The sequence below is a fragment of the Aythya marila genome (assembly GCF_965140915.1).
Source record: "Aythya marila genome assembly, chromosome: 14".
NCBI lineage: Eukaryota > Metazoa > Chordata > Aves > Anseriformes > Anatidae > Aythya > Aythya marila.
In genome coordinates this window covers 19,727,190-19,752,036 of record NC_139055.1, presented here as the reverse complement: position 1 = coordinate 19,752,036, position 24,847 = coordinate 19,727,190, and the positions used below count along the sequence as shown (strand labels likewise).

The 24,847-nt window shown below is 45.6% G+C and overlaps 1 protein-coding gene across 1 annotated transcript in view; it reads left to right on the top strand.

The window, feature by feature from the left end:
- The first annotated feature begins 14,983 nt into the window (after nt 1-14,983).
- DPYSL3 (dihydropyrimidinase like 3) overlaps nt 14,984-24,847 on the top strand; it is a 36,317-nt gene continuing 26,453 nt past the window's right edge. The window contains exon 1 of the mRNA XM_082771896.1: nt 14,984-15,348. Coding sequence (XP_082628022.1) covers nt 15,028-15,348 — 321 coding nt within the window. The 5' untranslated portion in view covers nt 14,984-15,027. The remainder of the gene's footprint in view (nt 15,349-24,847) is intronic.

Genomic DNA, 24,847 nt, shown 5'->3' with positions numbered 1-24,847 from the left:
GATGTGCCTGCTGTACTCCAGTCTGTATTCTCTACTGCCTTTCTGCTTTCTGCTTTCTATAGGGCAGAGCTATTTTAGCAATAGCTGTTCTGGGGTTAGTTCAGCTACACCTGGACTGAAAGGTTTCCATTGGGTATGGCCATCAAAATGGAAACTTTTTGGAGTGTGGACTGGCCTCTCTCTAGTAGACTTACACTGTCAGTGGGCAGAAACCCCAAAGTGAATTATGATGTCTGGTTGTTGCTTGAATGCAATAATGCATTTAAAAACAATAATATTAACAACAATTAGAATAATAATTGTTGTTTTAGAGCCAAAATAACTCTGAATTGGAAAGAAAATGAACCATTTTCAAAATAGGGAAGAGATGGTTTTCACAAGTAGAATTCACTTTTGGTTTATTAGGAAAACTATGAATAGTCTAACATTTGGTTTAGATTTAAAACATGCTATGACTAGAGGAATTATGAAATTGTAATTTTGTTGCTTACATTAATGCAGATCTCATCCTGACTGATAATACAGGGAGTTATCATCTGTCCACTGTAAGGAGGTACACATTGTCCCCTCACTACAGATAGCAGAATGATTTATAAATATCAGTTCAACTGAAAAACACTGCTGTGTTTCATATAGGTGGGTTTTGTACAGGTGAACATCTATCTGTATTGTTCAATAAGTCCATGAGCATCTTCACCAAATAATCCTTTCCTAAAAAGAAAAGAAAGAGAAAGCCAAAAGAAAGTTCAAATTTCAAACTATGTGACTGTTTTGTCATACTTTACAGTTCACAAATGAAAATTCACATAATTATCAATTCTAAAATCAGGAAATGTTTAGGCAAAAGTCTGGGGTGATTCAGGTTTATAATCACTGTATTAATACACATCTTAATATTAATGAATTAATAAATGATATCCTCCTCTCTGCTGAAGGAAAGTAAATACAAAAGAACACGGTGAACTAAGATGCATATTTAAGTTTTAATATAAATATATTTCAGCATTTGCTTGGCTATATGAAATGGGAATTTGAGGTCCAGTAACCTGCTGAAGTGAAAGCCAGCAATCATGAGATCTACAAGAGTACACTATTCAAGGTGGACATGGCCCTATACCACCAAATAAATGCGTGAAGATTATTGCATGCTGAAGCTACCAAGGAATTATTGTGGCAGGCTGGGTTAAAAGCTGAGACTTTGTAAGTGAATCTCATTCTGCTCATAAGGTGGTTTTTGCTCTGTGAATAAAAGACATCCAGAGCTCTCATGCCAAGCCTAAACTAAAAAATCACGCAAATATGCACAATTATTAGATTCTGATCCTCAGAGGACTCGGGGAGAATGAATATTTATGAAACAAGGTGACTTGCGGAAGGAATCTGGGTATTTTAAAAAAGGCTTAGCTTCATCTGGTTTCCTTTAGACGCATAAAGCAGATTTGCTGAGTTACTGCATTCTTGTTTGATGTCTTACATGAAATCATATTATTAAGTCCAGAGACACAGCTGACTCTTCACACCATCCTGTTTAGCATTTCACCATTGCCACAGCAACTGCCACAAACAGCATGCTAACCCTGAGTGGCAGCATGTCCCAGTGCTTGCCACTCTGGTCAGGAGAGCAGAGCCACAAGCACAGCCTGAGGCGCTGCCCCCCTGGTGATGGCCAGGGTGAATTTTGGGGGGAGGTGGCAAGTGGTGGCAAAGAGTGGGGAGAGTGAGGGAAACCTTCAGCATAAACTCAAGCAGAACGTAACTGTACCAGCATGAGTGCTTACCAACAGGCAGACGCTGGAGTATTTCCCAGGACAATAATATTACCTGGTGATCAACCTCCCCTCAGGCCCTGAACATCTAATGTCAACTGAATATTTTGATGTTATTGGTTTTCAGGAAGCATGCAGAACAAATTATTATCAAGATGGTATTTCAATTTTGCTTAAACCAGAAGTAACGGCTTAAATGAGTGTTGTTACCCCTGATTTGCAGGGATATAACAGAAAGCAGCCTAGCTTAGGAGTCCAGAGAAAGCAGGCAGAAAGCAAAAAGGTGACGTAATCCTGCCTGACCCTGACAGTGGTGAAGCCAGGAATGAAGGCCCAGGTTGGAGGGGCCTGTGTCTATCAGTATCAGTTTTGTATTTGAGTGCAAAAAATGTGATAGGAAATCTGTGATTTTACAAATTAATACCAATAATGGTACAGGAAAAATATGCTCACCTCCTGTACCCATTTTGAAATACAACCATGAATGCGAAAGAAATCTTGAGCTGATCTGATTTAAAAACAAACAAACAAACAAAACCCTCACACTTTTTGATGAAAAATACAGCAGAAATGTGAAGACTGACTGCAAAAACTGTGAGAGGCAAAACTCTCCCATTCTCAGCTTTAGAAATTGTAAGATGTTGACTGAAATGCTGGAAATCTGACATTAGTTTGCAAACTGAAAAAGTCACTAAAATTGTGACTGGAATTGGTTTCCTAGCAATTTTCTAAATATGTATCTCAATATGTATCGTAAAGAAGTGTGACATAGTATTAGAAGTAGCTAAAGAAAAGCCCTCTCTATTCAGAAGAGACAAAAACATCGATTAATGTGAGCAGTCTCACCATTGAATGGGACAGACCATGCTTTATGTCAAGGACACATAAAGCTCTCTCTGCTCTCTGATTTTGCCCCTCTAAGTACATTAGCTATGGTTTGCTATACAGATGACACTTGGGTCATCCAGCAATAGAGGGAGGGAGTTCATGACCACTGTTAGACACCAGTCTCCTTCCTGCAGTCAGCCAGCCACACAGTGGTGATCTAAGTGCTCCAGAATGCCTTCAAACTGCACATGAGCAGACTGGTACCCACCCACAAAAGACATCTGTTCCAGAGAAAGTCCTCTTATGTGGAGAACTTGCAGTGCTTTGCATGAACCAGTGCAGCTCTGAAATGTTTCAATTAAAATATCCAGCATCTACTCCCAAACACAGAACTGGCTGAGGCCTTCTGTCATCACTTCTTGGAGGGGAAGATGCTTCTCTCCATCGCTAAAAAGGCAGCAGAAACTCTTGGTGTGCTTTATTGCTGCAATCTTTATTCAGGCTCTACTGAAACTGTGCTCACGTGTTAGTGTCTCTTTGGCTGAGCTACATGTCTGCTCCTTAGTGGTTGCTAACTCCCAGATGCTTTAGAGGCTCAGGTCTTTTGCAGACTATTTCCTGTATGAACAAACTGGAGTATAAATTCAGCGATAATCATAAAGTAGTGACTCATTAATTCCTATATTCTTATAATAACTCTAATTAGGTTATGTGCATTGAAAGATTTGAATGAGTAAGCTTCTGGAATTTAAAGTCTCTTGCTTGTACATTCTTTGTATGTTTTCAACTATCCTAGAAGTTCAGTAATGTTAACCTGACTGAAAGCATACATTATAAAACAAGATTATTAATCTGCTTTTCAAGGTCTGGAGGAAACATAATGAGCTTCACTTCCTGGAGACAGATAAGGGAATTCTGAAAGTAGGGCCTTTCCCTCTCAGTGGGGAATTCGCTGCCCTTCCAGAAAATTAGCTGGCAATAGACAACATTTTTCAACAGCAGCTTCCAAGTTAGAGATCTGAACTTATGTCCAGGCATGAATAAAATACAACTAGATTTTTTTTTTTCAAGATTAATGGCGAGCATACACTGCAAAAGGAGAAGGGAAGTTGGCAGATTTGGAAATACTCAGCACACAGGAAAATCAGTCCATTTTCATTACGTACCTAAAAAAAGATTTTTATGAATGAAACCCAGCCAAATCCAACATTCAGACAGGTAGCACTGGCTGCAGTCATCTTGGGTCCTGAATTTGCAAGCTGTGATACTATCTTTAACTTAAAAGCATGGAAACATTCTTAACTACATAAAGAGCATTAATCCTCAGTCTAAAATGTGTAATGTGTTTTCAGGATGAGAACCCTAGTATCTTGTAATTATCTCTCTCTCTTCATTCTCATGTTATATGGCCTTCTTTGCCACATTCCCAGCAACTGTTCTCAGCTGTGGTATACCTTGATGACTCCTACAATATCCCTGGCAATCCACATCTTCTGTTTCTGCCATAGGGGCCCTCTTGCTAGCAGGGGAAATATGGACCTTTCTGGACCATTCCTCATCATCATGGAAAGTGCTTTGCAAGCCTCAAAGAAAAATGCTGCTGAGCTAGAAACAATTACTGTGCAAGTGTAAGTAAACAAACTGTAGTTTTAAACAAAGGAAGTACAGAAAAATCACACATTCCTAAGCAGGGCTGAAACATACATATTACATGTTTATAGGACAAGCCAGAGAAAAGCAGTGGGTAGCTATTTGAGGTGGAGTTCATGTACTCCTGACCTATTCCAAGTTCCAGAATTGCTGTTCAGAAAGCACTCTCCTACATCTCTTCATCCAGAACCAACACACACTTAAACAACAGTGTTGTTTTTAGACATAGTTTGAAAGTATCTGTATAATGTTTTTCCTGTAACTTCAGAGAATGTGGATTTAATGAAGGAGATAAGAACCTTCCGGGACATTTTGAACAAGCTCTTAGGAATGACAATATATACCAAGTATTAAAACAAAAAGACAACAAGCCACAATGGTTTGGATTCCTTTGTATATGAAACAGAGAACTTTGAAATTGACTAGTTTGTCAAAGTTTATTCTTAAGCTCCAGGTAAACCAGTCAGTACAGTTCCAATAGCTTAACTGATATGGGCTGTGAAAAGAATTTGAGCATTCCAGCCTGGCAAGAAAGAAAAGCCTCTATTTTTACGTTCTCAACAGAGCACTCAGAAACTTCCAGAGTTCATCATGGTATCTGTTACTTAGGTTCTTATCAGTTAGCTTAGGCATTGAATGAAGAATTTGCATATTTTAATACTGACAGTCACTTAATCTAAACCTGTAAGAACACACCATGGACATTGTTCATAAGCTGTGTGAGTATCTGCACATATTTGCTTGACAAGCTCACATCCTCACTTCCATGTCAGAACATACACATCAGAAATAGTGGAAAGGTAAAAGAAAAACACAGTGAAGCAGAAAGACGACCCTGCAAAAGTAACTTGCCATGTTCTTACCCACACTTTCCACTTAGAGCAATCTGTAGTAATGGGAAGATATAGGGAAAATGAAAAGGACTTTAGCTTCTTGGTTTACAGACTCAGAAGAATGGTACATTTGGCAGTAACAGGTATGAAATTCCTAAAATATTTTGTGTTTTGTGGGATGCAGGAAAGCTATGCTGCAGTTAAGGCATTAGCACATCTGGGGTGCAGATTGATTTCAAACTCAGAAGTTCAAGGTTTATCATGAACAGATACAACATTCATATGCTTTTCTAGGGAAATGTCACCTTTTACAATTTTCCATTCCAAGACACCTCACTCTGTTCTGAAAGTGCACAACCACTTGGCATTCATATCTTGCCCATACTTTTGTAAGGGCCCACATCAAAACGCTGCAATTTGGACCCTGTGTTCCAACCTCTCTTTCTTTCTCCCAGCAAGAAAGCATCTGTATCTTTATCTATTCATCTCTCTCTTTGCTCTTTATTTTTCGTATTTAGTAATATTCTGGTGATGACACTCAGCACAATGGTATGCTGTGGTGCACAAGTTACTATTAAGCAGGAATGAGCCTGTGGTGTGGTAAGTCTTTCTGATTCCTTTCACTGCAATATGACTTTGGTATGATACTCACAAGCCATTGGTTTAGAAGTAAAAGCAGATGAGATGAAAGAACCAAGCAGGAAACTAGGAAAATCTTCACACTGAACAAAGGAGGGTGTGAACATGTAATATAAAGACAAAAAATTGATGTTGATTTAGTGTATGTGATACATGGTGATCCTGTGAGCCCACATAATACCCCACCCCATCCAACCTATTCTTCCAAAATTGTTAAGAGATTAGGTAGCAAGATTTTTATTGCCTCACCCTTTCAGCTGGCAGTTAAACACTGGCAAAGGCTGGAATGGACTATCTTCCTCTGCTGCCTACACTTTGCACTTCTTTCTGCAGAGGAAAGCAATGCCAAACCAGACCCAGAGACATAACAGCATCCTGAAATGAGGATGAAATACCTGGGGCTTCCACTTCCAGCTTCTGACATGGGGTCCCAAATTTAATCCTAGATGTGCAGCCATCCAGGGGCAATTTGATACTTAAGTGCCTATTGTCATCACAGAGAAAGAAAAGAACAATATATTAAGTAGAAAACAGCAAAAGTTATAGCATATTGGGGAATAGTATATTGTCTCCTTTTTGGCCCCTAAAGCAAAAGTTGCTAAAAAACCTTAGTGCTTGAACCTGGGAGCATAACCCTACATGCACATCCTGCTTGTTTTGAGGTTAACTGCAGAGACCTTTTTTACAGACCAGTGGACTAGACCCTTAGCAGCTTTGCACGTCACAGTTCAGATGGAAGGATCACCTATTCAGATACAAGGATTTCCCTGGGAAACAGGAATCTACCAGGGGTGGTCTGAAACTGGCACAGTCTGTTCTTCTTCCCCACCCCCTGAGTGCATCGTGGGCCTGACATTGACCTGAATGTGGCAGGATTTACTTTTGACTAAGTCTGCCTTTCTCAGATGACTTTTTCTAGGTACATTCAATGCAGCTGAGTTTGGGTTCTGGCATTCTGACAGAGTCTTAGGTTTCACGTGAGTAGCTGAAAGTGAGTTCAGGGAACAACTCATTCCAAGACCATGTGTAAAGAAGTGAAGGGCAAGATGTGTCCTGATGATGGATTTTAGTAATACAGAACTTTTTCTGCCATAAGCTCTGCTTGCTTTTTTTCTCTTGGACATAATTAGCAAGCAACATAGTTGGACATTAACTGTTTTTATCTATTTCACTATCTCTATTGAAGGAATAGCCCACTAGTCCTTAATGGTTGTCAGATAATGTGGCAATAATTTCAAAGGGAAATTATGGGGGACAGTGAATACAGACTGAACACAATTACTAATGTAACTACATAAGATGGAGGTGTGGCTTGCTGGTGCTGAAGCTGCTGAGACTCTTTTCTTTACTGCCATACTATCTTTGTTCTTCATATGCAGTGGAACTTGCCTTTTTTTTTTTTTTTTTTTTTTTTTCCCAGCAGATGATGGTATAGTATCAGCTTCAAGAAGGTTCTTAAAGTGCTTTGAGACTGTTAATTTCTTGCCCATCTCTTCTTAGGGCATCTCAGAGACCTGGTTGATATGCCTGACTAATGGAGTTAGACATCTTTTGTTTGCCAACATTATGACAAAAAAAAAAAGCAATTTTTTTTTAAGCTCTGTTATAAACCGTAGCAAGCCTGAGTCTGATTTCTGCACAAACGTATCTCCAATGATGTATGTTCCAGTTAATCCAGCTTTACACCAGGTGTGTTAAGATAAGAATTTGATAAAACCAACTCTTCTAGCTAAGATGAACACAGCAAGATGAAACTATCATAATTCTGGATACTTTTGACAGGAAGCAGTACTAAGTAGAAATGGAAGTAAAATGTGGATGGGTAAATTTTAGCACAAATGACCTTTGTAAGTCAGTCCCAAAGAGAAATGTCAGTATCCCCTTTCATCTTGACTCCACCACAAAGACAACAGACAAGTGCCTCATGTGGGTCTTGTCAGCAACCCTTTATGCAAAAGCAGTGTGAGAGGAATGGAGCCACAGACGGATCAGATTAGACCTGGCACTTCTTTGCTGCATGTGGCAGATTGCAAGAACAGCTACCTCTGCAAGGCAGACAGCATGTCTATTAGACAACTCAGACCACTGGCAAAGTGCCTGTGAACAAAGACAGCTATCTCAGACACTTCTGTCATGCTACTCTGACCTGACTGTGCCTACCAGATGCATAATGAAGGCATGAGTGCTCTGTTGCAAGCCATTACCCCTCTGCAGCAGGAGGCCTCAGAACCATAATCCCATCATATCTTTGCTTCTTTGCTGTCTAAACAGTGCAAGCATGTAATACACTGGAGTGGAAAACCAAACCACAGAACAGTATGTGATTGTCTAATCACATCTTAGAAACAAAACCTGCTTAGAGTCCCTAGTATTTATCTTTCCCATATCCCTTTATGGGTATAAGCAGAGTCTTATGTGAAGTTGCAGTGAAAAGTGCAGTTTCACTGGATGCAAAGCACTTTAGAATTAGGGTTCTATTGCCCTGCCAACCAAGTGGTAAAGGGCAGAGGCAGAGGAGATGATCAGCACACTTGCTCACACAGTGCCCAACAACTGTCTTACAACGAACAGCTCCTCTTGTTGGTTATCATGAGAGGTGAACGCCAAGTTCAGCAGTGCTGTCTGTTACATGGGTTACCAAACACACGAATCAAACAGTGCGTGGACAGCCCACATGTCCCACTGCAGTGTCCCTGTGAGCTGCATGCCAAGGGTGGGGAGCAGCAGGTGTGCAAGAGCTGTGTGCCCAGGAGAAGAAGATTCCCACAAGGTTTTTCTGCATTGCTGTCACTGATTGCTGTCTGTGCTGGAGGCTCTTATTGGACTCCTAGAACTCTGCAACTGTCAGATGAAATGTGCTAATTAAATGAATGCAAATTATTTTCACGACGTATTTTGGCTGTTACTGACCTGGTTAGAAACACGTAAGTATATTAAAACTGAAAGCAACTGTAGATTATTGTTCATCCACAGAGCTGTCTGCTTACCTGAAAAAAACACGTGCTTTAGAAAGCTTTAAAGCACATTCAGCTGATTAGAAGGTGACATGTCTGGGGTGTAAGTACCTAACATGGATCTTTGCATTTGGGCTCTTTTTCACTTCATGCATAAAATTTCCAGAGACACTGTTTTAGTTTAAATAAAATCTACAAAACTTTTTTTTTTTTTTCATTGGGACACCCCTCTCCTGCAGTGTCTTCCTTCAACTGAGACTTCAGCCAGGACTTAGGTTCATTCTCAGGCCAACAAGGATAAATTTCTGTTATGATTACTCTCCCTGCTTCTGCTTGCAAGCAGATGGAAGACAAACCTTTACTGGTTAGTACATGGTTCCCTGGTGTGGTTTGGAAAGAAACAGTAATAATTTCAGACTTTCTCTGGACTAGCAGCATTCTGACCTTTGTAGTTTTGTCCTTGCTCAGCATGTGTCACCTCAGTACCTCTGCAGCTAATTTGCAGGACCTGAATCTCGTTTTTCATTTATCACACATTTTGCACCACTGAGGGAAAAAGAGGCTTATAACCCAAGTGGTGGTGAGCAGAGACTATGAAGGGAATACAGAAAGATACAAAAGCAGCTGTTATCAACCCTTCCAAACATGCTAGAGCCCCGACAGGAGACGAGCATCTGTGTGGGAGAGCTGGAGGCAGAAGTGGAATTTCCAGCCTCTCAGAAAACAGCAACAGTGATCTGTCCATAGAAATGGTTATCCATATGTTGCACCACAAGCAGTTTCAATGCCTCCCATGTGAGGCTATGGGTTTGTGAGCCCACTGTGATGTCTGAGGTGATACAACAAGCAACGCAAGCAAGTTCACCCTGTAAGGCTACAGCGGTGCTGAAAATCCCAGAAACCAAATGGATTGCTATCTGAGCAGACAGGGGTTTTGCCTCAGGGTTCAGATGAATCTTGTGAGCCTGACACCCCAATCCTGAGCTTTCAGCACCCAGTCTACCTTGCCACCTCCCACGGAGAGTATGTGACAGTGACGTTCCTGTTGCCGCAAGGGTCCTTGCACGGCCAAGCCAGGCTGCCTGACATGTCCCCATCTACCCAGCAGCATGAATGCCTCTGGCCATGCAGGAGGGTAAAGGCTTGCCAGCACCCTCATTCTGCACCTCAGAGGACTGAATCCTGCCTGTTGGTCACACTGGAACAAGCTACCTGGTAAGACTGCCTTCTGCAAGTGCTCTACATCACTGGTTAGTCACGTTTCCAGTTACCGTTTATTCCAGTAAATTCTTGACTCATCGGGGAAAGAGCAGAGGCTGAAAGCAGTGCTAGATCCAACTCTTGTTCTCCTTAGCCAGTAAAGCTTGGCTCAGCTATTGCTAATGCCTCACCTACGGCTAACACTGAGCCAGGACTGCTACTAGACAGCCAGCAGCAGGCTCAACTCTCTTGGCACAATAAGGCCCATGAAAACAAGTCAGCACAGTTTAGCTTTCCACATCATTAGATAACAACCCTTTCCCAGCCTAGTTATTTTTCATCTGTATTAGTGAAAATTAACAAGTAGTTGAGCCCACAGCAAGCACAGTTCTTTTAATGCCTGCAAGGCATTAGTCACTCCAGTTTACTGAGTATGTTTTTCCTCCAAAGTTGATGGCAGATGGACTTTATGGATGGACTGAAATCCAAGCAGACTGGGGGTTCTTTCAGCCACAGCCTGTTTCCTGCAGTATTTATACAGTTAAGATGCTTATGTCCTGGGCTGGTGGAAGGGCTGCTGACATACAATGCTAGAAAGTACTAGAAGTCATCTAATTAGTGCAAAGTCAGCTCGTCTCCTGTGAGCATATCTGGACCCTCTCTGGTGCTCAGATGCCCAAGGAACAGATCAGCAACATTGAGGCTGCCCGTGCACATCTGCACAGCAAGCCTGTTGCTTCTCTTACACACATCTGCTAATGGCTTTCCATATCAGTGGAAAGTATCACTATTTTGCATGGTTATGCAAAAGAGAGGCCTTCAGCATTAATAGATGCCTGTAAGAATGACCTGATAAAGAACTCCAGATATTTGCCATGATCCTGAAATTATCCACTGCTTGATAAAATCTAGCTGTGGTATTTAGCACTGCAATTCTGCTTCAATAGCAGTCTAAATCAAAAGCAAGGCCAATGATCTTCACCTTGGTAGTGAGAAACAAGGTGCGCGATCTTAACCCCCTGGGGGTATTGAGCAGTTCCCAGTGGCACAGGCAATGTTACATGAGCAAGAAGCCACAAGTTGGGATATTCCTCACTTCTTTTAAGTTTCTTTCTGTTTTTACTATAGACAGAATCATGTTCTGTAGTGCGTCTGGGAAACTGGAACCAACACAGAAGTTTGCCAACAGAGGGTGCAGAGTTTATCCGATTAAGAAACTGCCTGCCAGCCTGACAAACTGACGATGAATCAGCAAAATCACCAGAAAATACTCAGCAAAGAGTAACTGTGTCTTGGCAGTGGTAGGCAAGATGACCTAATATGGCTTCTCTGTTAATACCTTGGCTGTTTGCTCACTGATTCAGTGGGCAATTTAAATTCCTCTCCAAACATTTAAAAGATGACACTCACTAAGTGGCCAGCCTCATTGGGAAAATGCCTGTGAAAGTTGCATCGCATGCTGTGCCTCTTGCTGGTTGCTCAGCAGATTGGGCAGTCATCACTGGAGCCCATGATTCCCCGGCACAGATACTAACAGGAAACCCAGCTGGTGCTCTGGCAGCAGATGAGAGGAGCAACAAAGGAAACCAACAAAGGTTCTGAGTGTACAGAATGAGAAAATGCCCACCCCAGACAGGGTGATTATGTCCCATTACATTATCTAATCCTTTTGCAGAAAGGGATTTGCCTAAAGAACATTTCTAAGAAGGCTCTACCAGTCCCCCATTCATAACTAGTACAGTTCACCCTGTGACACGACTGATTTCCATTTCTGAGTGCTGCTTAATAAAAACAGCTCTTACTCAGATAGAAAGACACAGTCTAGTCGGACATAAATTAGAAACTTGACATCACAAGATGTAATTTCCCTTAAAATAAACTCTGTTTGCTAAATCAGAATACTAACCTATTTGTTTTCTTCTGAGGTATGACCAGCAATGCCTATCTGACAGGCTCAGTCGGACTGCTAACATGAGGGACAGGTACTCGTTCTGTGGTCAAGAAATGAATGCAGTCATTAAGCCAGGGAGATACTCTGTGGGGCTGATGCATCAGTTCTAGTAGGTCCCCATGCACGTGAGTTCAAATGCCTGCCATCTCCATCCTCCTCGGGCTCAGTCCGGGAAGGCAGCCTTGTCGTGGAATCACCTCCCTGATCTGTATCTCCCATCCACTTTGCACAGACAAGAGGAGATCAGATTTCCCAGCAGGATTTGAAGACACACCACTCATGACTGCTTGAATGAAAAACATTTTTGTCAGCGTATAAACATGTGATTTAAAGAAAAGAAATCATGCTTAATTACAGGGAACAGATGTTTTGTCATTGTATAATTAAGCCTCAAATCTGATCTGAAAACATACAAATACAGAAATATAAATAATGCATTCTAATGGGCTCATATGCAAGGCTATTGCACTGAACACATACTGAACCCAAACCTCAGTTTTCATAGTAATCTTGAACAAAAGGCCTTAAAACACCTGACAACAAAGAATCTAAAAATTCACTTAAAAGTGAATGGCAATTTGATCTAAAAAAGTGCCATAGACAGAAAATTAAACCCAAGAATTGCCTCTTTTACAGTCAGTAATTTCCATTAAAGGTCAGATTTTAAAGCCTCCACTTCTAAGAACAGCCCCCATACTTCTTCACCAGTGCAAATAACTTCAATGCACCATTTATGCAGCAAAGCACTAGGAAAGATAAACACAAGGACCAGGATTTAAATAAATACTGCTATTAAAGTACAATGCTGAAACTTTTGCACATTTGTAGAACCAGACAAAGGCCAGGCCCTGTTCCAAGGAATTTTAATTCCCCATAAAGCTACATAACCATATGGAGAGGCCCCAGCCAAAACAAGGGGTTCACAATACCTTCCTCAGGGTCAGTGCACAAAGCAATCAGGCAGCCTGTGGCTGAGGAACACATGTTTTGTGCTGTAAAAGGGTTATTCCTCAGGATCTGTTACTTGGCAATGAGAGGACAGGGGTCTGCTTGGTGCCTGAAGTGTGCTCTCCGCAGGCTCTGGAAGAAGATGTCTTGAATTCTGCCTTGATGAGGCAGAAATTGGCTAACAGTTATCACCTTATGCTCAGAGGACCCAGCTTGCAGCAGGAAGAGGACAAATTCATTCATTCCTCACTTAGGAAGAGAACTGGTGGGCAGCTATTTTGTGTGCAGCACTGGCTATCTCCCTGGTAAGTGTCTGAGAGAGTGTTTGCCCAGAGAGCCTATTCTATAGTAGAGGAAACTATGAAGCAAACTCATTCTGGTTATCTGAAGGGAAGCTTCCTTCCTTAGCTGCCAAGCACCGCTGCTGCACCTGGACGTGGTAGCAGCATGGAGCTTTTCTCTGGCCTTGGTGGGTGAGCACAGGGCTCTGGCCAGGATCAAAGTCCTGAGGGTAAATTTCATTGAGTTGCAAACCTGGAGCTGTTGCATGTTAAAGTTCTATAATATCACAAGAACAATGAAGTTTAACCCTCTCTGATGTTACTTCAGGGTGATTAAGAGTAGATACTGACCAGTAGTCTGCTGTGGAAGACATACAATTCTGATAAAGTAACTCAGCCAAGGTTACTGACACACTGTTTATATTAGTGTTTATATTTAGTGCATCCTCTTTTCTCCTAACCCTTCAGACCTGAATAATTAGTCAAAAATTTGAGGTGTTGTAGATTGTTCCACTTAGGTGGAGAAAAAAGGGACAGAGTCAATTACATTGGTACATATCCAGTAACAAAAGCAGACTGCTTCACAGAGTGCAAAAGGAAGGAAACAATCCCAAACCATTTCCTCCCACATAACTTTAAGCCTCTGTCAGACAGTGCCCACAAACTCCCTCTCCAGACATAATCACAGGGTCATTGTTTTCCATGATAGGTCAGGCTCCCTGGAAATTTTTCCAGAAGTGAGAACCACCAGTCCTTGGAGGACTGGCAGAGACAATGGCACTGCTTTGCTTTCATAAAAAAAGGCTGGAAAAAAAAAAAACATAATCGACACCATCTCATAACACAAACATGGGGTGTGAGAAATTACTTGGCAGGATGTTGAGCCCAGGTACAATGGACAAATGTTCTGTGTAAAGAAATAAGTACTTGGAAAAGGAATTTAAAGTCAAAACTCTAGTTTTGCTGCTGTGTGATGGATTTCACAGGCTGCTACTCTGTTAAACACCGATTAGCATATTTAAGACTCAGCCCTGGCTCCTGTCTTTCAGGCCTCCTATACCTTTGAAATTAAGTTATAATGGAGTTCTCAAAGCTTAAATTAGCTAACACGCAGCTTACATGCTGATTATGTTCGCATGACAGCATGCATGCACATGTGTGAACAGTTACATCCTCTGTCAGTTTGTGCATTTCATATTTCTTGCGTGTATCTGTAACGTGACTGACAATGTGCCTGTGCTGTGGCTGTGGCCCCGAGTGGAATGACACACTGCCTTGTGCGTATGAAAGCCAGGTTGCAGGCAGCTCCCAATTATCTGTAAAGCCAAAACCTCCTGAGCGTGCCGATTCTGCTGCGGGTGCACTTCTGCACATGCCAATTTGCTGAGAGCAAGCCCCAGCGAACCGTGCTAGCAGAACCAGCAGCGCGATGGTTCTGTGCCTGCCCAGATGTGAGTCCCAGCTCTGTCCCTGCGCAGAGGCTGGAGGTGCGGCCGGGCATATCTCAGCGCTGCAGCCCCGGGGGGTGGCTGCCGCACCACCGCTGCGCTTGAGCGCCCGGACCCGTCCCGGGGCAGCGGCCAGAAGCGGGGGTCGGGACGAGCCGCTCAGGGTCCGCGGCCGCACGTGCCCCGCTGTCACCTGCCGCGCCACCGCCGCCCGCTCAGCGCCCGGCTCCCGGCGAGCCCCCTCCAGGCGGAGCCGTGCCGGGGCCACCAGCGCCGCTCCCGCGGCTCCCGACGGCCCCGCTCCGCGCCGCTCCCCGCGGCCGGCGCCGCTCCGAGCAGCGGAGCGCGAAAGGAAGGGAGCCGCCGGTGAGCGGGCCCGCCGAGCCGCCCCCAGCGCCTGCCCCTCGGGCCGCCCCGCTCCCCGCCCCGCGCCCCTCTCCGCGCCGCGCGGGGCCGCCCCGCCGAGGAGCCCCCGCCCAGCGGCCCCGGCCCCGGCCCCGGCCCCTTCCCGGCGGCGCGGCGGGCGGGCATGGCGGCGGGCGGGCGGCGCGGCGGCGAGGAGCTGCCGGTGTACCTGGCGCGGCCGGGCGCGGCGGCGGCGCCCCGGCAGAAGCGCGGCGGGCTCTTCTGCAGCGTCGAGGGCGCCTTCGAGAGCAAGACCCTGGACTTCGGCGCGCTGCGCGTCGGGCAGCGCCGCGCCCCGCCGCCCGCCGCCAGCCCCGGCCCCGACCCCGGCCCCGGCGCCGGCCCCGGCCCCGGCGCCGACCCCGGCCCCGACCCCGACCCCGACGAGGTCCGCGCCGCCTCGGACAAGGAGCGGCTCCAGAACCTGTGCCCCGACGACGACAAGGTGAGGGCCGGGCCCGGCCGGCCGCGGCGGGGGCGCGGGGCGGCGCCGGCGGAGCTCGTCCCGGGGCGGCGGGGCTGGGCTCGGCGGCGGAGCGGGGCGCGGAGCTGCCGCCGCTCTCCTGCGCGGGGCTGCGCCCGGTGGCTCCGGAGCCCAGCGCGGGAGACGCGGGCCCGCGGGGCTCGGCGGCTCCGGGCGGAGCAGGAGGAGGGGGCAGCCGCTGGGCGCCGTCGTGACGAACAGAAACTTGCAGCGAAGTCTGTTGCTTGGAGGAGCTGCAGGCAGCGCGGGCTGCAGCTGCAGCTCAGGATGTGTTTTTTTTTTTTTTTTTTTTTTTCCCCTGCTAGTTCTGGTTAACCAGGAGGCTCCACACTGTCCTCCTGCACTTCCTTAAAGGAGGGAAAGAAGGAAAAAGAAGGCTTTGCTGTCATCTTCCAGTTCGCAGAGCTCCTGCCTGCGATGTGCCATGTCAGCGATTTTTGGAAATAGAATCAAAAGATCCACACCCCATTACCAAGAATGGTAAAGCTAAGCATTAGAATAGCTGACTCTTTTTACTATGTTTGCTCTTCATAAACCTGAATTGAAGGACATCTTCCCCTTCCTCCCCCAAAGACGGGATTTTGGACTTGTTACTCTTTGGAGTAACCCCTGCCAGATCCTGATCTTCATTGACACAAATCAGAAGTACCGTATCTGAGGCTGGGGACATCATGTTGGTCTGCAACTGACACCAGCGAAGGTGGTGTGCATCAGGCACAAAGTTCCTAAACTCATACCAATCTCAAAGTAATAAATAAATACTCTCCTAGCTCAGCAGCATATATTCTTCAGCCAGAGATTGAGATTGCTTGCTTTTTTTTGTGCTGATCCCATACGCACCCATGTGAGTTTGGCAGGAAGATCATTAAATTAATAACGCTGAAGAAATGCTTCAGTTGGGATTTCGGAGAGTCTGTTACTCATTTACCTATAAGGCACTTGCTGGCCTGTGGGTCAGTGAGTAAATCTGAGGCTAAACTTTTCAGTAAATAGTAAGCATAAGGGCAATGTTTTTCAAGGGTGAACAGGGCAAATAAATAAAGCCCATTTTAAAAAATGGAAGCAAAAATCACTAAACTAAATAGCAACCTTGCAGCTTAGCCTGAAGAAATGATGCGGTGATCTCAGGGTTCTGCGGAAACCTCAGCTTGTATCCAGGGTACAAATTTTGACAAAATGCAAACACTTATGATCTTAAGGACTAAACCCACCAGCTGGAGCCTGGTGGGAGCAGAAGCAGTGAAGTGCAATGACTTGGCCTGTTATGGCTTTTGGGAAATACATCAGGCGGTCCTCAAGGTCTGCTGGCTGCTGTAAGAGCTTCTAGCTAGGCAATTGGTTGCTTTGAGGTTTCTTCCTTGCACATTTCTTTACTCTCTGCTTTTTGGTTTCTTATTGGCACAATATTTGGTCCCTGCTGTTGAGCTTTGCTCCTTTTACAGTCCATTTTACTGAAATGGGAAGAAAATTAACACTATTCCTGTCAGCACTGACCTTGTCTGTATGGTTCAAATAGCAGCTGCAGAATTGAACACTGAAGTAACGTTAAGCTGCTGTTTGTTGGAAAAGAAAAGGAAACTTGTGACAGCCTGTCTGCAGGCTTTGCTCAGAGCTTCTCTGTATTAGCTGTACCAATAACTTGGAAGTGTTGTTCCCTTTTAAGGTCTTGTCTAGACCCTTGTCTCCAGAGTTTTGTAGCTGAGGTTTTCCCTCAACAACTCCTCTCTTCCCAATGTTTTCTACTCCTAGATTTCTTCCTCTGAGGCCTTTTGCCTGATAAGCATCAGCAATCAAACCCTTTTAATCTGCACTTAGTGCCTGAGAAGGTGGGAAGCTTCACATATAAATGCTCGTGACTACATGACCAGAAGGAATCATATGACTTTTTACTACAACTTTCAAGTTCAAGAGTGTCCCAGAGTACAACAGTCCTGATGGGAAACACCCATCTTGCATACTGAGCCACACTATGGCAGGTTAATGTGTCTGTACAACCACAAAGAGTTTGCTTGCATTGAGCTTTTTGCAGATTCAGAGCACACAAAAGCTCCTTTGTCAAGACAAATTGAAATCAAACTTCTTTGAATAATTTGACAGATTAAGAAACAGAGAGAAAGGTTAAGTGACCTACCCTTGGCCAAGTAACTATTTACTAGGAAAGCTGAGAATAAAGGACTTGCCTCTGCAGAAAGCAGCAGATAGAGTTTTATATCCTAGTTTTTCAATGAACAAATTCTTGGAAATATAACATACCAACACGCCACTTCTTTTTTAATGGCATTAATTATAATTAAAGCACCACTATCTCTGCAGGAAGATAACTGCAATGTATAACTGCCGTGTGATAATATGTAACGTCATACAACCTGTCAGCATAATACAGGGCCAGCTAGATGTTTCAGCCTCACTTCACTTTATTGCAAAGTGTATTGGAAGGTCAAAAACAGAGCTGTGGATTCAGGCACAGTGAAGTAATATTGCTGCGCTACTGCACGGTGTATGTTTAAGAGCAGTTAGGTGCCTTGCCTTTGCTTCATCAGTGGGAGTCTGAGCTTTGCCAGTTGATTTGGGGGTCATTACCCAGTGACCGCTCTTTCAGGCCAGAGAGTCAGAGGCAGCTGGGGTCGGGGCTGTGGCTGTGGGGGCTGCTTATGCCTGCACAGCTTTCTGGACTTGCAGATTACATCACATATTTTACTATAGTGAAGTCAGAGAGAGTTTTGTGTGGCTCACAGGCAGCACCCTCTGAATTCCTGTGGTGGGGGCATTCACAGGGGGCTGGTAATGTGTAAATACAGCCTGCAGGGCTCCTCTGTGCTCCGCTGGGCATCTGCAGAAGCAGTGTGGCTTTGAGGAGTAGAGGAGCGAGCTTTACAGGCACAGGGTCTCCTCTGTGCTTGGTGCCTAGGAAGACAGTAAAGCAGAATCCTGTGGTAGCCTCCTTAATGGACCTCCTCGGGGCTCAGCTGTACGAGATCCCTGCTCTTCCATCCTTCTGTTCAGTAACACAGGCAAGGAGTGCTTGGCTTGTTATGCTTACCCCAGACTTCTTGTCCCATCCTGCTGCGTGGTTCTGCAGTGAAGTAGTCATTTCCACGGCAACTGGCCGTGGTCCCACAAACAGGGGATTGCAGCTTCAGTGCGGGCTGAGGCTGCGCTGTCAGCCAGGCTGCGAGGGATTGGGCTGGGCTGTAGCTGAAGGCAGTGGGGCGAGGCGCCACGCGCTGAGTGGGCCCTGGGGACCCTCCCACCAGCTATTGGCTTCTTCCCGCAGGTGGCCAGCACCATGCAGGCCCCGTTCCATCCAGTTGTGTGACACCACTCAGATTGTTTGTGCTAAACCTTGGGATGACAGAGGGCTCTGCCTCAAATGGAGAAGGAAGCTTGAGCTAACTCTGTTCTCTCTTATTTTTTCTTTTTCTGACACTCGTAAAATTTGCTATGACTTCAGCATTCAGCTTTTTGTTTCCATTACCAGTAATTTATGGCAGAAACTCCAAGCCAACAGCAGTCTTTTCCTTACTAGTGAACTTAGTGTGATCTAGAAATTGCAGTTGTGCACGTCCTTTTAGCACCATTTAAAATCTTGCATTTATGCAAGTGATCATAAAGCACTTTGATGGCATTGATTCATAGCTTCCATGCCACCCCCTTCAACAGAGAGCTGAGGAAAGGTTTTTGTTATTTCTGGTATTTCTGTAGAATATAGGAACAAACCCAGGCACTGGACTAGTTCAAACAATGCAAATACAAGAGTAAAACTTATATTGTAATTCCTGGGGTTTTATGCTAAATAAGCTCATTTTTATTGAAAAAAAAAAATCTTGTATATATATATTTTTTTAAGAAAGCTGTTGCCTGCAGAACAATAACTGGTCATTTCTTTGGCTGTTAATGACAGGATACAGGTGCTTGCCTGCACTTACACAAAACTACAAAGTTTGTTAAGCTGTCCTGTATGTGGTCAGAGCTTTGCATGGATATAGAGGGATCCTGGCCTATCGGTGTAGAAGGCATTATGTGCTGGGAAAGGAGTTTATTTCTATATCAGTGATACAGTTTAGCATGCTCTTTACCTTTGCAAACTGATAGCACAAAATAATGTTTAAAATGCAGAGCCAGTATTATTGCCCCCACATTTGACAACCAGTAATAGGTCCTAGCTCTGTCACATTTTATGGAGGCAATGGGGAATCACCATGCAGGCCATGAATGTCACAGTAGGCAACATGTTCTAGCGATGGCTCATTCCAGTAGATAAGAGAGATGATGCTTCTTTTAATACTGCATATATGGTCTCCAAGGTCGACAGAAACCATAGCAAGATGTGCACATGCAACATTTCCTGATCCTGCACGAGGAAAAGTCTGTTCTCATGCATAGCCTCCAGAGTAGCTGAGATTGTTCCTCCACTGACCACAGACCAGCAGTGGGCCCGCTTATTGCTCTGGTGGGGATGCCACAGGAAAAACACCTGCAGCAGGAGGTGACATCGGTGATTCAGTAACTTTGCATCTTTCCAGTGAAGTGCTTCTGGATGGTGCCAGCCCAGCATAGTACAAGGGTCTGTGTCCCTGCCCAGCTGCTAGCTGTAGGGTGAGATGCAGAAACGAAGGGCTGATTCCCACATATTTGTGCTTGTGACAGATCCTGAGCCCCTTCTTGGGTGATGGTGACACAAGAATCTGCTCAACTACAGGGGAGGGGACAATGATGCTTTGCCTCTGCCCCATGTGGCTGGGGGCCCTATCACAAGTCCTTCTAAAACATGTCTTCCTGCAGCCTTCTGCAGGACGTCTGCAGGTCTGGGGCTCCAAGTAGAAGCTGGAAGAAGCGTGTGGCTTCCTCACACAGCACCTCACTGTAGCAGTGCCAGGGGGTGGTCACACAGTGTGAGCATCCCAGCTGGTAGCATTTCATCAGTAACCAGATTTTGGGAGCCAAACAAATTCTGGATGAGCCACATGGGTATTTATGGTTGTCATTGCAAAGTTGCATGCAATTGTTTTTGCAATGCACATTTTAGAAAAAAAGTAAAACAATGAAAAAATTATGAAATGTAGCTAAACATTTTGAGATTCACAAAGCAAAACTCACTGCTTTCTCATTTGAAGTTTTTTTTGCTGTGTTGGAAATCCCTTCAAGCATGTTGTATCCATGCAGTTGTAAGTGTCAAACACAAGCATCAGTGGGTTTAAATTGAAGTGTTGTGGTTTGACCATAGCAGATTCCTTGGCTCCATCCTGAATTAGCTTTTCCTTTTCTATTTGTCTAAGAAGTCAGTACTTCCAGCAGGTCAGAACAATCTGGGAAGAAGGGTGTTTGGTAAGGTGAGAGTTCCAGAGTACGGGACTGCAAAATGTAGGTGCATGGTGTTGTCTCCCATGTGCCCTGGCAGCCCTGTCCCATGCAATGTGAGGGGGGTGCGGGCAGTGTTGGCTGGGCAGGACCGGGCCAGGGGTGAGTTCTGCTCGGGAGGTGTCCTAGCTGCATGAGCTGGGGACAAGGAAACCTGCTCAGGAGTCACAGCTTGCAGAACATGAGGAAGGGGATGGAGAAGAAATGCGGCCTGTGGAAACCTGCAGTAGTTCTTGGGATTTGCAGATGTTGGATATCAAAGCAAAGTTAGTAGTTTTGCAGGTTATTGGAGTATTAAATCTTAAGTGCTTTGCCCAAGGAGTTGGTGCCACTCTTACGTGGTGAAAGAAAAAATGAAAAACAAATCAGAGGAACACAGTCCTTCAGGTTGGTTTAGGAATCATGAGAAAGCCACTGGAATGGTACCAGCTAATGCCTAATTTGACAGAATTTATTGAACCATTAAGTCTGAAGAAAATATCCTGTAGGCAAATATTATTAGTTCATCTCCCCAGATACCAAGACCTCCAGTTGTCATCCTGAACCTGAGCGTGGATGAGAGATTCCTGCAAGAGGTGGTACTCTGTGTGAGTTTGCAGACACTGAGCCTTTTGGTTTTTCACCAGATCATCCTGGGACAGTCAGTCCATGCCTTTTCCACTGAATGCAGAAAGCCCAACAGTGTGTGACCTCCTGCCTTGGTTGTTTGTATGGGAGATGGTAGATTCTGTAACCGATGTTGGGTTGTCTTGCCTGTGAGCAGCCAAGCTGGGGGGATGCAACCTCAGGGACTGAAGTGCTGAGGGAGCCCCAAGTGCGTTCTTGTACCACTCTGGCCACCACTAGTGGCAATCTTCATAGCAAGGCTTAAACACTAATGGGTGTCATATCAGAAAGAAACCAAGCAGGAGCTGTGTTTGATTATGTTGTATGTGCTGGTGGCACCGGCTGATTTTCTTTCATACTTTTTTAATGGGTTTGCCGTTTTTGTGGTTCTGTAATAATCCAGCTCAGCATAGGAGTGGGATGCAGGCTGCCCAAGGCTGCTGGGCCACCCAGGCCCGCGTTGAAGCTATTGAGGTCCAGGGCCCACGGGTGTTTATCATGGCCTCTCCAGACATGAGCTCCTCCCTGTCCTGCACAGCTCATGCCTGCCCTTTCATTCCTGGCTTCCATTTGGCAGACTGGCCATTGCAAGTGGCATGAAAACAAGGAGGTTTTGGAATTACAGAAGCACAAAATAGAATCATAGAATGATTTGGGTTGGAAGAGACCTTAAAGATAATCTAATTCCAACTACCATGCTAGATCAGGTTACACAAAGTCCCTTCAACCTTGTCTCGAACACTTCCAGGACTGGGGCAGGAAATAAGCCCCATTTGTGATGGAAACGAACACTGTGAGACCCAGAAAAGTTATTTCCTCTGTGTGGCCTTCTCTGCAGAAGTGGTCTGAGTGAGCGCAAAGCTGGTCACTGACAGTCCGCCCTAATCCCGAGGAAAACCATAGTAGAGACCAGCTAGAGCTGCATTTGCTCTGATGCTTAACCTCAGGATCAAGGTTTCCCTATGTAGACCCCCTCCATTGTTACCTCTGCAAAGAGGTGGAGAAAGTTGATTTTTCTGCAGGGGAGTAGTTTCCATGATGGCCAGAGGAAACAGGAGGAAGAAACAAAAACCAAACATGCAGGCAACTTCCTGGAGACAAGGCTGAGGAGCTGGAAAATATTGCAGTGCCTTGGCTGGCTCTGCTGGGCTGGCTCCTGGTGGTGGGTTGGAGCCAGCAGCACTGTTCTCATCGATCTGCTGGGACCAGCTGAATACCATTTTAGAGCAAGTGGGTTTGGATCCAGCAACGGGTGTTTCCATTCAGCTGAGGGGAGAACAGGGGTGAGGCTGAGCAGAACCCCCAGACCTTCTTTCTGTTCCTTGCACTGCATGTGAAGGGGAAGACATCACCTCTGTGCCTCTGTGTCACGGGCTTGGTCTGGCTCCTCTGTACTCAGAGGGAGTTGAGTCATTTCAGTGGAAATCCAGATGCTCTTGTGTAGCCAGAGTTCGCCCTGTGGAGAGAGCAAAGCGTGCAGTGGGGCGATATCCCTCCAGGCTCAGCATTAGCATTTGGCCAGAGATGAGCTTTGGTGTCACCTGTCCGGGGCCCGACAGGAGCCTGGCCACTGTAGCATTGCTGGACAGATCCTGTCCATGCTCAGTGTCAAATAAGCTGTGTCCCATGTCTGCAGCTGTGGGGATGGAGCTGTCAGAGGGCATGGAGCAGTGCAGGTGAAGCCAGGACCGTCCCAGCTGCATTGCACCAGGCATGGGTCAGAGGCTGCAGTGCCGGGGCTGGGGGGTCCCCAAGGGGCTGGCCCTGCTCTCTGGTGACATCCTGTGGAAGGAGCACCCTCGCCAGGCCTAAGCGGACTGGCTCCGGGCATCCTTGCCAGGGATACGAGACCATGCAAGGAGAAAAGCAATTTTTCTGGCTAGGAATCAAACCTGTATCTGGGCACCCCACATTTTTTCCTGCAGGTGTGGCTGTATGCTCTGCCGTTTCTTATTCTTCATCCTATTGTTGCTTTAATCAGGAACACACTTTCAAGTTTCAAGCACTTGTATCCTCCAGGATCATTTACAAATTCAGTTTTTGCTGCTGCATTTGATTGTGTCTGGCAAATCCAGTGCCACTTTCTTGCTCTTAGGTTTCTGTCCCCTCCCTTTTTCCCTTGTGTCATTTCTGAGATGAGTTTGAGAGCTGCCTCCTCCTCTCCGGGCCCTGGTGGCTCATCCTGTGCAGAGGTGTGGGAAGGGACCAGGGGAGCAGCTTTGGCTGCCAAGTCCTGGGAGGCTGTGGTTGTGTTAATGCTAATACATTAATGTTCATAGTCTGTCGTAAAACCAAGGTGTACACACTGCTCTGCTATGCTCTGTGCATTGCTGCTATGTTTCTAAAGGGGGAACTGGAGCAGGCAAGGTGCTGCTAATGCTGGTGGTGGCACTGGGCAGAGTGATGAGGACAGCGTCCCCATCCCACAGCCTTTGAGCTATCCTCTGGGCTGCCAGCCCTTGCCCAGCCTCTCCCTTGCATGGCTCACTGATCTCCCCAGGAGAGGAAGAGCACTTGCTGAGCCACCCAGTTCAGTGTTCTGCAGGATTAGGCTGTAACTGAATTAATTGGCCTTAAAGCAGCAGTCACTCATGTACACATATTAGCATATTCCATTTGACATGTTTGATTTCAACTTCATTTGTTTCTGGCAAAGAGAAGAACTAGCTCACCCTTGCCTTGATGTCTCCTCTGCATGCCTGCCTGCTCAGGGGTGCATGGCTCTGTTGCTGTGATGCAGGGATGGGTCTGTCTCTTGCAGTTTGGGCCTTTGTTCAGCTCTCAGAGGCCTTGCAGCCCTGTTGGGGCTGTGAGAATCCTCGGGGACATTTGTGAAAGCAGCAGTGTCCTGTTTGAGTGAGTGTCAGAGCTGGGGGCTGAAGAAGGCAGACTTGCTCGCGGGGTGGCTGGGCACCTGAAGGATTTAGTGCTCATTTTTCTCAGGGAGTTAGTCATAAAGTGACTGTTTCCAGAGGTTTGTCACTTTTGAAGGCAGCAGTTAGGTCCTACTGTCATTATTTGAAATGTAGTTTTGTCACCATCTAGAATAGAATAGAAATAGAACAGAAATTCAAAGTACTTTTAAAATTATTATTCACTTATTTCCCTTTCTCTTCTCTCTCTCTCTTTTTTTTTTTTTTTTTTTTTTTTGACTATTTATCTTAAGCCTGGCTGGTTTTTCCAGCTGAAATGTGGTTCGGTAGGTGTTCATTTAACTGGTCTGTGGGGAAGTTGCTCACTGTTGGTGGGAATGAGCTCTGTCCCTGGGAGCAGCAGCCTGGAGTCCCCTGCCTGCCTGCGGCAGCCTCAGAGCAGGCAGGGCAGGGCGTGCGCTCTGGAGCTCAGTCTTGCTGTGCCTCTGAGCACCAGCTGTCCGAGTGTACTTGGGGGAAGCGAGGCATCTGGTCACTCACCAAGCCTGCAGACTGCCGGGCCTCTCAGCTGCAACTTGGAGCAAAAGCCCTCAGTGAAGGCTGCGTCAGGGTCACCTACCTTC